The sequence below is a fragment of the Pholcus phalangioides genome, unplaced genomic scaffold, assembly GCF_987345545.1.
Source record: "Pholcus phalangioides strain wild (caught in Gottingen) unplaced genomic scaffold, Ppha-v1.0 ptg000042l_1, whole genome shotgun sequence".
In the NCBI taxonomy this organism is placed as follows: Eukaryota; Metazoa; Arthropoda; class Arachnida; order Araneae; family Pholcidae; genus Pholcus; species Pholcus phalangioides.
Genome location: NW_028301628.1, coordinates 25,862,689 through 25,875,574, shown reverse-complemented (window position 1 = coordinate 25,875,574; position 12,886 = coordinate 25,862,689). Strand labels below are relative to the sequence as shown.

The 12,886-nt window shown below is 33.0% G+C and overlaps 1 protein-coding gene across 1 annotated transcript in view; it reads left to right on the top strand.

The window, feature by feature from the left end:
• The window catches only part of qin (tudor domain-containing protein qin), a 73,674-nt gene extending 61,514 nt beyond the window's left edge, over positions 1-12,160 (top strand). Inside the window, exons 33-38 of the mRNA XM_089254575.1 lie at positions 565-648; positions 2,702-2,857; positions 7,032-7,284; positions 7,595-7,724; positions 9,387-9,546; positions 11,794-12,160. Of these exons, the coding sequence (XP_089110701.1) occupies positions 565-648; positions 2,702-2,857; positions 7,032-7,284; positions 7,595-7,724; positions 9,387-9,546; positions 11,794-11,904 (894 nt within the window). The 3' untranslated portion in view covers positions 11,905-12,160. The remainder of the gene's footprint in view (positions 1-564; positions 649-2,701; positions 2,858-7,031; positions 7,285-7,594; positions 7,725-9,386; positions 9,547-11,793) is intronic.
• Positions 12,161-12,886: the final 726 nt, after the last annotated feature.

Below are 12,886 nucleotides of genomic sequence, written 5' to 3'. Positions count from 1 at the left end.
CAATTAATATCATATACAGTAGTTATTAATGCTATGAATAATTATCATTTGAAAACATTTTATTCATCAATTAAAATTTTTTGATTAACCAGTTAAAAATTACAATCGATTCTCAGCTCTAAAATCTATCAATGTTATACCAAGATCTTATAGTACCAATGAAAAGGAATGGCAATGTATGGGATGGCATCCATTATGGCACTGTATACATTCTCTGTGGGTGCAGTATGATTGAGGAAGCATTTTTAATTTCTTTTTTATATGACTTATCTCATTTTCTCACCTTATAATGAAAACCTTGTAAATAAAAAATTCCCAACTTCACAAGAAGAGCAAAAGAAAAGAATGGAACGTCCCATTGAATAACACACAGAGGGGTTCTATAGAGAGCAGATTTTTGCCGGGTTTTTTTAAATCTGTAATGGGTGAGATATGTTCTCAATTTAAAACTGTTAAAAAGTCATTTTCGAAAAAAATGAATGTACAAGGTTTCCTTATATAAGGTGACTATTTATTCCTTGTTTTATGAAATCACAATTTTGAAATCAAGATTCTATTTTGTAGACAACAGTAACAAATATGCCAAGGGAGATATTTGATTTGCTTCACAACACCATTGTTGAACAAGAATGTGAAGTCACAATCAGAGTAAGTGTCTTAAAGTTGCTAAAAATGTGTCTAAAAAGTGTCTAAAAATTTAATAAATATTAGATTCAAAGGAATCTAATATTTTATTACACCAGTTACCTATTATAGGGCTGGGGGCTGCCTAGCCCCTTTCAAACTTAAATTACTGTACCATGTGTATTTGCTAGGTGGTGTTCCTAGAAAAATAAACAAATAAAGAAGTTAGGTTCTTGGAGGGGGGAAAAGATGTTTCTCAAGAAGAAAATTCGAAAAATTCCAGTGCCTTTTATTTTCGAGATTCTTGTAACTGATAAATAATATTTTTCTTTTGTTTATCAAGTCCTTATGTATATGAACTAATCACTATATATGTATAATTTCCTATAAATGGAATCAAGGTTCAGCGAATGTTATGTAATCAATGAATGTATATGTTGTGGTGAATGTGTGATAAATCAGTGATTATCTGTAATCACCATTTTCATGCATTATCATCAATCTTTTTAGGTAAGTTTGATCAATTTCCTTACATTTATCACACATTTAATGGTGATTATGTATAATTTCCAGAATGAAGCTTGTAAGTATGATAAATCTAGAAGAAATCATGGAAATATTACTGAAATGCAAGCACTTACCAGTATCTCCATACGTGGTGGTTGCAATACACAAATTTTGCCATAAAAATTTAATCAAAAATTTTATAAGGAAAAAACATAAATAATAATCAGTCTTGTAAAATTGACTTTCTTTTCAAACATCATCAACGGAATTCATCAGCCTAGACTGAAGTTTGATGAAAATGTTGGTAAATTTAAGTAATTCATTGACAATTTATCATATTTACCATTACGAGCTATCATGTTCATATAATTGTCATTACACATAATACACCACATTATACATAATCACCAGCAAATGTGATGAAATCACAAAATTTATAAAACTTACCTAAGTTGTTGCTGATTATTTATGATTATCAAATTTATATCACATTTACTGTAACTGTTTAAATCTTCAAAATTAGATTTTTGAAAATGAAATGTTATACAGTGACACGTCGCTTAAAAATTTTTTGGCTTTACTAACATTTTTTATGTATTATTCTTACCCCAGCTAACAAATACAGATTCGGCTAATGAACATTTTAATTGACAATGAATGTACATAACACAGCAGCATTGAGCACTGAATTTTTGCACAGTCATATCAAAATTACTGCAGCAGTAGCAGTCAGACATGGCCCAGGCTCTTTCCCCTTTGGGATCATCTGAATTACTGTTACTTAAGCCTGATATACACCTCAGAGTCTTTCCCAATACACCTCTACCTCTCTTCCAGAAAGCTTTTGAGCCCTTTCATGTAAAATGAATAATTAAACTACAAAGAAAATGCATTTAAGAAAAGAAGAAAAGCCCATCAAACCTAAATGTTTTCATTGCATATGTTCTTTTGATGCAAAACTCTTAGCGACCAGACTGTATGATGTGGATATTCTAGAGGGCAGTGGTTCCCAAATACTTTAAGATTTCTGAGGGGTTCACAACTTAATGTCTGCATAGACCTGCACTTTCAGTCATGCAACCCCAGAAATCTTGATGTCTGGACTCCCTGCCCCTCCTATTTATAGCAGCAGAAACAACAGCCATCTATCATGGAGGACATTCTCAAATATTGGCAGACATTCTATCACAAGTACTAATGATGAGATAGCAATGCCATCTACTGGACTGCAAAAAACATAAAACAGTGTGTCATACTCCTCAAGAGATGTCTCCACAAGTATAATTTTTGTCAAATCATAATACCACTATTGCACTCTCTACCAACATTGCAGCGTGCTTTTGGGTGTGAATTTAATTAAAATTTACTTGCAAACTTCTTTGCAAGTAATTTATATTTTTTTTAAACTTAGCATTAATTTTTTTCGTTTTATAGTTCTACAATTGAACTGGTGACACCTGGGGGGAAGGGGTCCCAGCCTTCCCCAATCAGGAAACGGTGTTCCAGGAGATTATAAAAAATAATTAAATATCATATTACTTATTCATTCTTTTCCTCTCCATCCAAAAAGGTACCACCGAAACCAGGGAAAAAAGTTTCAATCTCATTGAGAATTAAAAAGGGTGATAATGAAGTTTTACAAGACATTATTGATGCCTTGACTGAAAACATTCCAGAAACATCTCATTGTGATACCAGAAGCGGAGTTCCAATGTGCACAAAAGTGGTAAGAGTTATTAAATTATATTTCAAGCATTTAATAGTAACTGTAATTGTGTGATTGAATGTCAACACATTGTGTGGTAGGCTGCTGAATAGATCAATATTCAATTCCGATATTTATACACTGTCAATTGAGTGTTTCGACAAGGGGGCACTAGTATCATTTCGTAAGGGACAACTTCAGGTTGTGGTGTCTCAGGGAATTTTTCTCTAACAGGGGGTTGTGAATAAATGGAATGGCTTACCCCTTCTGTGTTGGGAATTATACCAAAATTAACACGTTAAAAAAGTGATATTCACGTTGGGATCAATCAAGATGCTATCCATGCTTAGATAAGACAGTCATAATTTTTTATGGAGAGAGTATTATATTTCATCATAATTGTTAGTTTTTTGGTATAGTTGCAATTTTTTGGGCTGCTGTTTTTTAGATATATTTGACATCAATATTTTTATGGGTATCTTTTTTCAGCCACCTCAATGGCCATTTTGCCTGTTATGACCTTTGTATTTGTATACATTTTCAATGTATGGCAGAACTTTGATGTATCACAGAACTAAATGCATCTCTTCTACCCTATCGTCACTTCCATTATTTTATTGAATTAATAAAGAATAACCTTTATTTTTTATTCAAAGAACTTATTGTAAAGACTGTATTATAATATCGGTTGGGTGCTGTAATTTCCTGTGTATAATCTGCAGATTAAAATTTAAACATCTGAATATTGAATTTCCTTATGCAGATTGTAGATTGCTGTTGATCTGTAACTTTTTTCTTTCTGAGACATTGGAATGGAAAGGGAATGTTTTTAAAAACAGAATTTGTATAAAATAGTTTTTTAAACATATATAAATACAAGTGTGTTTTGCAATCAGTATTTTCTCTTAAAAACGTGACCAATCCATTGCATTCTTTAAGATTTTTTTTATTGATGAATGAAATTTGCATATGCAGATTGTGTGATGAAACTTTTTCTCAAAGTAGTGGGATTCACATGCAGATTATACTCACAGAGTTGCCAACTGCTATAAATTGTTAGTAGTTTCTAAGGACTGTGGCAATAAACTACGGGGCTATGGTAGACACTCTCACAATACTACAGAAATTGGTTTTTAAAAAAATCAGGTCTGAGTTTCTTGTAGTGTTTTATTTATTTTCATCACTATTTTTTTATTAAATTGCATCGATCTTTACCATATCAATGACTTTGTATATGCATGTGAGAGAGTTTGAGAGAAGACAAACTCAGAGCCGATCAGTTTTGTCTGTGCGCAGAAGGCAATCTCCAAAGCCACTTCTAAACCCGCCGCTCTACTCAATGCCCAAACCCGCAAAAATTTGTTTTCCGTCAAAACTGCCCCAAGGGCGGGGGGCTAAAAAAAGGTTTTTCAATGGTTCAGCATGGCTGGTCCAGACCTGGGTTCATTTGCATAGTGCATGGTCGAGCTCATGGAACTTATGTCGTAAAGAATGTTTCATTGTAGGTGCCAGAGAAACTCTGATAAGAAGAAAACGGGAGATGGGAGTGTCTAGGGTTGTTAGAAGTCCTTGAATATTGCCCACAAGGAGTTATGAAGGTTGGGATTGCATTGAGTATTCATGAATTAATTAAGGGATTCATCGACCTCGGAATGTTGATTCCGGAGATGGAAGGGGGCTCAGGCCACATGAGCCCTCTAGGTTCCAGTGCCACTGAGGTGCTGTATTTGATGAACTTTGAATTAAAATTAAAAAAACTTAAATGTTTAAGTGATTATTTTTTATTGAATTATGTGCTATGATTATGTTGTACTAGTGGTATCATCCCCCATGGCAAAACTGAACATTTATCACTACTGACGAGCTTTAAGCCAATTTTGGCATGTCTACTCAGGGCATTATTTCATGTGATGACAAAATCAACTCTGCATTGGACGCAATCAAAAAAGGTACAGAATCTGGTACAATACACCTATGCTGTAATAAAAATTTTTTCTAGGTAGAAAAATCAATAACAATATTAATTTTTATATTAATTAATAATTAATAATATGCTGTACATTTATATACTGTAATACACTATATACTATAATGTTATATATACTATTAATTAATTTATAATTAATTTTTATATTATTAATTGTTATATAACACTTAGTAATTTTCCTGAAGTAAATGGGTTTTTTCAGCATAAAATAAAAAATAATGGTTAACGTGTGGATTCTGGCCAATGAACCAAGTGACCAGACTTGGCACATATAGATACATATATGGAATGGAACAAAATAGAAGTTTAAAAAAAACGTATGAATAAATCTGAAAGCTCATACACAAATTAGTGTACAGATTTTGTAGCGTACGACCCCCGCCCCCTGCAGCGGTTCTAATCCGCTCGTGGGTACATAAACTTCCTTTGTGTTCAGTGGAAAAAACCGATTCCAGATGGGTCCAGTTAAAACAGCTCAAGAATCGCTTACAACACCGTACAAATTACTGAACAACCAATTGTGAATGCTTTCATTGCATGATCTGCTCACTAATGTATATACGGCTTTAACAAGAGGATTAAAAAAAGTTTAACAAGAGGATTAAAAAAAGGTATCAGCTTCTGTGTTACAGTAAAGCATCGATTATCCAAATACGGATCAACCGAAACATCGGTTAACCGAAAGCATTCTAGTCTACAAATTCACTGCCTTGAGACAGCTGTGAAGTGGTTAGAATAAGAAGAATGTGATACTGTCCACTGCCTTTAAAATGTTTGCAAGATTTAGCAGCAAAAAGACGAGTCTCTGCTCTGAAGCAAAAGAAAATTTTGGGCATTTTTCCTTAACTGTAGGCCTACTTTAAGGGCCATTTTGAACTTGTTAAACTAGGCTAGTTGGTTTTCTGTGTTATTTGTAAAACATGTGATCCCAAATATATATAGTTTTGTGTTTAATATTTAATATCACTGTTCCTTTTTTTCATATTGTTCCTGTGACACTGGAACAATTTTTTTACCATGAATAATTAGTTATCTGAAAAATCAGTTATCCAAACACCCCCAGTCCACAATTTTTTTCGGATAATCGATGCTCTACTGTATTGAGTTTTGAAAAAATAAATGCTGCATGAAGCAGAACTTGACAAATCCCACACCCCTTGTTGCCATGTTATAAGCAAAAAAACAAAACAACAGCATTTGCTCACAAAAATGTTATGTGCATGATTAATAAATAGGAGTTCACTGAAAACAATTTTTTTTTAAATTTGCGTCAGTGTCCCTTTTCTTTATTAGTAGATATTTCAAGTACTCAAAAAGTGAGGAATAAATCATTTTTTGCCATTTTTATTGGGAAGAAAATCTTGGCCCTTGAGTAATAAGATGTACCTAATTTTTTTTTTGATATGTGAAAGCCCTGGCATAAAGCAATTGTACATAAATGCAATTTCATACATTATTGCACGCTTCAAAGCACAGAGATTGTTTGCAAAGTTTACAGAAATATTTGGGAGGCCATTTTCTTAGCTCTGTAAAGTTACTTGGGAAAACACGTAAAAAATATGCCAAATGGGTGCAAAGGCATCAACACAATTGACTAAAACTCCAGGTAAAGGAAGAAGATGTGTCAGTATTCCACTTTCAAGTTTGAACTTTGTATTTGAGAACTTGTTTGTGATGTAGATATATTGTAGCCAACCATTATACCAGATGAAGAGCACATGAGGGCTAACTGAAAAAATTAAAGGCAGGTGAGAAAGTGAAAGTAAGAAGACTTCAGGAAAAGGTAGTATTTCCTCCACCCCCAATTCAATTGTAATAAAAACTTACATTCTTTAACTTTGCACTTCCTAAAAAAACAGATCTTATACCATCAATTTCGGTATTAGATCATGTTCATGATTGGGTGCCATACTTCCAGACATTAACTCGTTTACAGCAGCAATCCTGAGATATCTTGTGAAACTTGATCTGCTTTATTTCAATCACCCCAAAATATCTCTAGTTTTTAATATGCTTTTATTTTGACATTGACAAATATAATGTAGATCAAGAAAATTTTGAAAACTGGTTAAAGAAGTGTTTGTAAAAAAGAAATGTATTATTAATTTATTATACAACAAAATTCAATTTTATTATTATGCAGTGTATAAAACATATGAATTTAATTTTTTGCATTTTATTTCCATGGTTTTTTTGGTTTTTTTACAGACTGACAGCCTTTCTGCTGTGAAGAGTATTGGCTTTCTAAAAACGAGTCCCTGGAAAGCAATGGAGCCATTCAAAGTCTGCATCACCAATTTTGCTCCACCAAATATTATATGTCTGCAGAAACTGCAAATCGACGAGCCAGCGACAGATGAAGACTTCAGCCATAACCTGGAACTCCAGATGTTTTTGAATTTAATGGAAGAGCTGTCGGAAAACGCTGAGAATTATCCGGAAGTTATAGCTCCTGAAGCAGGTAACTTTATATAATGAGATATATCCTGAAAAACTTGATATGAAAGTTTTCTCTCTCTCACATATTTTTCTGTCTATTAATATAATTTATAATCTATGCCTTATAATTTATCTCCCATAAATTATAAGGCATATGTGGTCACATACATCTTTGTGTTTTATGGGATGGAATCCCATTTCTTTCCAACTGTCCCATTGTTTTTTTAAATACTAATTTTTTTTAGAAAACTCAATGCAGATATAATTTGTGCAATCTTTCAATAAATTGTTATAAAATTATGGAGAAGTTATTTTCTTTATTTTACATTCAGGCCTGGCATGCTGTGCAAAGTTCTCATATGATAATAGGTGGTACAGATGCCATGTATTAGAAGTCTCTGATGATGGTGTTGGTGTCGTTTATGTGGACTATGGAAACTGTGAGATTGTTCCTTTGACGAGGTAATTGTTTACTGTGAAGCTCTTAATGTGATTGAAAGAATCACTATATACTTTTATATATAAATAGAAAATGTGCAAGAAATACAATCGGACCCACTTCTAATTACCTCATTTTCAATAAAAATGCTCATTAAATCCAGTCGCTTGCAAGATCTGTTTTCCAGTCGGAAAAAGGGAACTTTCAGAAATAAAGTACTTAAAACGAGTACATATACAGTCAAACCCTGATGTAATGCTACCATTTGTCTCACAGATTTCTGACGCTATAATGAGTTTGACATTATATCGAATCACAAATTACCATGTGTAATCCTATGCATGGAAGATTTGTTCGCTGAAAAATTTTGGCACTTATCTTTTCTACATTTTCCCTCCAAAAACAGAACTCAACACACGGGAAAGGAAAAATTCTGCTGACGATCCATACACTCAAACACACAGCCTGTATTGAAAGTTGAGCTGTATTAGACATTTTCGGGGCTCCCACTCATCCTACTTTTTGGGAAAATGTCCTACTTCTTTTTACCAAAATCTGTCAACAAAATTCGTATAATTGATTTTAATTGAGGAGGGAATCATCGTTATATTTCCAAATATTACAAATGTTGTAGATTGCAATTAATGATTCTGCCAAAGCAGAAATTGTATGGTTTTTAAATTTATTTGGGGGGGGGGATGTATGTGGGCCATTTTTCCATTTGCTTAGTTGGTATAGTAGTACGAAGGTTTTTAACAACTGGCTGTTGCGAAGATGATTTGTGGAAAGAGAAAATTCAACTGCCTCTGACTATTGTAATTGATATTGGTTATGCCCATATGGGTTAAAATAAAAGTTATTCCTTCATGCATCGGTTCATCATATCTCATCAAGGTAAATGTGATCATAAATAAAAGATGTTATACTAATTTAAAAAAAAAATTATAACGAATTTGTCAATGACTGCTAAAATTGCTGAAGGGTAAGGAAATAAATGGCTGCTACAAATCACCATAAACTAAAACTTATTTCATTGAGAAAAATAAACATTCAAATGACTTAGAATTTAGCTTAAAAGTTTTCGGATATTTTGGCTGACGTGAAGTACAGTTTTTTGTCTTTTGATGTTTCGTTCACAAGAGTGGCGAAAATTTTCAAGAAATCTTTGTATGTTATATGTTAGATTTGTATGTAAAGATTTCTTGAAAATGCTCGCCACTCGTGTGATCAAAATGTAGAAAGACGAAAACTGTACTTCACGTCAGTCAAAAAACCCGAAAACTCTGAAGCTAAATTCTAATTTACACGATGTCCACGAAAGCCTTTTTTTGTTTCATTCAAATTACTATTTCATTGAAAAAATATGGGAAGCTGATCAAAATACGGGATATCGCCAATTATCACCAAAAAAGTTGGAATAAATTTTTCAAAATCACCAAATGTTGAACAAGTATGTGGGATAAATATGTATGTAGATAGCAATAATTATTGTAATATAATTTGTTATTAAAACTGTTTACTTACGACTTTATTAAATGTTATAAATGCAAATAAGCATTGATCCAGAAAGTTTTACTCAAGAAATTGTATTGCATAATAAATTGTGGTTCACTTTCCTGCTTGGATTCAAGATCTTGGTGTATTTTAATAAGTTATTCTGATAAAAATTACTCAAATTTTTTTAGGCTTCGTATGCCAAAAGAAGATATCCTAGAATTTCCGGTCCAAGCTCAATTTTGCAAGCCGTGGGGACTAGAACCTGTGGGAGGCGAATGGACTGATGAAATTGTATTAGCTCTTCAGAAGAGTCTCATGTCATCAACTGAAGTATATGCCAAAGTACTAGTGAGTATGATTATATGATTGTGGAATTTTCTGAGTCCATCATGAAGATGAATCAACTGTGATGTCCAGTTGACTGCTTATCCTGCTAAGTAGAGGGATTCTATAGAAGTTCTATGTCACATCTGTTGCATCATTTTACATTGCTTGGTTTACAGTTGGCAAGTGTTTAAAGTAAAGTAGTCCCTTACTGCTGTGGAGAATTTGTTGTGGAAGAAAACAAAGATTCTCCATGAGCAAATTTGTGAGTTTTTTAAATTTTGTAGCTACTTGATACATGTTTTGTTAAAATCTCATGACACTATTGTTTGCTGATGCATACCTTTTCTGATATTTCAGAGAGAGTCTATGATATTCCCCTTGCCACACTTCTGTGAAATCAGAAAATTTTGTGCCATGCTTAGACTCTTGACTAAAAAATTACACATGGAAAATCTTATAAACCATGTTAATCTTAATCCAACATGGATAATCTTAATTGACATCAATATGGAAATTTTTAGGTGCCTGGTACTCGTCAAACCAGTAGAAAGTTCGGTTTTATTAGGAAAATCGAATACATGTACTCATATGTAATACAGTAAAAGTATGCTATGACGAGTACAGCTTATAATGAGAATCTTGCTATTACAAGTAATTTTCACAAGTGATTGTCAAAGAGTTAGTGCTAAAGATACAAAAAGAAATTTAGAGTGAGTTATTTATGAATGAAAATCAGATATTCTCTGTAGCGACAACAAAAATTCTTGAAAAGCATGTTTTACCCCTTTCCTTTTCTTTAAGAATTACACATTAAAAATATACTGGAAGCAATGACATTTTATTAAACTTTTCACCCTATTCACAGGTGTTTATTGACAAAAGGGGGGGGGGGAAATGTCAGTACCTCCTCATAGATAAGAAGACCACATGCTGTACCTTTTCTTGTTATTTTTATAGGATGTGGGAAAAACATGTCACTTTGTTAATTTTATTTGTAGGTGTGTTGGTTGAACACATGGGGCACAACCAGGAGGTTTTGACATTATTTCCCTTGAAAAATCCTTCCCCCTCCCCTTTCTTGAAAACCTTCATTTCTTTTAAAGGTTATCCCCCCCTTCTTCTAAAACTGGACAGGTCTTATCATTTTCTCTGCCTCAATTCTACAAAGTGAAAAATTCTGTTATACAATCAACATTGTGTGTGTATAAACAGTTGACTATAGATGGTATTTCAGCACAAGTACTTCAAAATAAAATTTAAACGGAAGGTAAATTTATCTAGTTTGCTTTTTTACAGATTTACATGTTTATACAGTGCAAAAAAAAACTTAAATTCATTCATAATGAGATGATGTAGGCCATAACGATAATTTTACCTCTGATTGCGAACTGTTTTTATAACTGACCAATATTGTATGTTTGTTACGGTAAATGTGATGAATTTGGTTATTATTCATGATAACTTCAAAGCATGACTGCCAGTTAGTAGTCCCCCATTCAAAAAATGTGTCTCCAAAGAGAGCAGGCAAATAGACAATATGATACTTACACAAACATGAAAATAACACTTAACTCGGATATCATATATGTGTTAGAGCTATGCATAATACAAATACTTCCTGGCATATGTACCAATTGATTAGAAGTCCCCCCCCCCTCTAAAATCGAACCAGTTCGTGTGAGTGTATGTCACAGCCAATTATAGCCAATTGCTTTTCACATGATGGGACCTTACTTTACAGATGGGACCAAATGAAATACAGTCACCACTCAATTTTACGAAAGACACGTTTTTATGAATTTGTCTTCTGGTCTTGAAAAATATGCTATTTTGTCACTTTATAATGAAACCTTGTATATTAATTCCTAACTTTACAGGAAGAGCAAAAAAAGAAAAAGAGGGGGTGGGACGTCCCCTTTCACAACACACAAAAAGGATTAATTTTTTTCTGTAAAATATCAGATTTTGTGTTGCCACTTTTTTTCTTTGAAAGTAGTAATAGGTGAAATATGATGTTCCCAATCTGAAACTATTAAAAAGGCCTTTTCAGATAAACATTTATGTACAAGGTCTTCATTATATGGTGACGATTTATTTCATTCTTTTTTACGAAGTTTCAATTTTATGAACTAATTTTTCAAGTCCAAGTTCATAAAAATGAACATAGACTGTAATAAATGCAATGCTTGATGCTGCAATTGCTTTATATTTTACTCTTGTAAGTAAATGAAACCACTAATTAAAGTTATTTTCTTTTTCCTTGTACAGGTTCCTGATGAGGACTTTGATCAAGTTGAAATTCTTATCCAAGACGGAGAAGACATGAAATTAATTTATCAGGACTTAATTGACGAGGGATTACTGACATCATGTTCATAGTGAATTTCGAGTATTTAAATTCTGTAAATGTCAAATCGTTCAAAACAAATCATTGATCTGATTTGATTTTTGTGTTTCGTGTTAAAGTTTTGTTTTAGTTCATATGGAATGAATGTATGATATGCCAAGTTAGGTAGTGATTGTTGTATATGTTTTGTAAAAATTGTCTGTCATGTTATACAGAATCATTGAATTGAGCTTTCAGAGTTGTATTATATGTCATAATTTTTGATATAAACAAAATGAAAGACACATCATATTTGTGCTTAGTATTGTGTTTGGAGTTTTTTTATGATCAATTTTCTGCTTCACAGGTGGCACTCCCAGGTCAGTAACTAGGATTTTTATTTTCCAGGGAGACAAAATTTTATTGCACCCATCTTTTCCCGGTTCTGTAAATGTAGATGGTTTTTCCAGAAAATATGTAATAAGACTTCGTCAAAAGTTTTTCCCCTTGTATTTTTGCATATTTTGAAGCTAAGGTTGAATATGTAGGAGGTCAGAAGGCTCTCTTATTGACAAAATTTTTCATACTCTGTTTGCAATATCAATTGGGCAGTAATAGCCATTATAACCCATGTACGTGTAAGGCCTCTTGTAATTTTCTTCCAAAAGTGAAGACGTGTTTGGCCAAAAAAATCTTTTCTTCTGTTCATGGTGGGCTCCTTTCAACTCACCACATTCACAGTTCCTCTGTGGAAAGACTTGGCAAGGGAGTCTGTGGAATGTATTGTCTGACCATGGAAAGGTGTCCTCGGACCTTGTATGACCATCATGAAAAGAGAGGGCTCATTTTTCAGTAAGGGGGGAGGGGGAGAATCCAGCAGCAAAAAAAAATCCTGGAGGATATTTTTTCTTTCCTCCCCCTCCGTTTCTCCCTACTGAAGAATAAACATTCTATTTTCATGATAAAGGTCAAAGGCCATCTTTTTGTGGTCAAACTTCATTGTAAATTATAAACAGTGCATGTACAACCTAAATT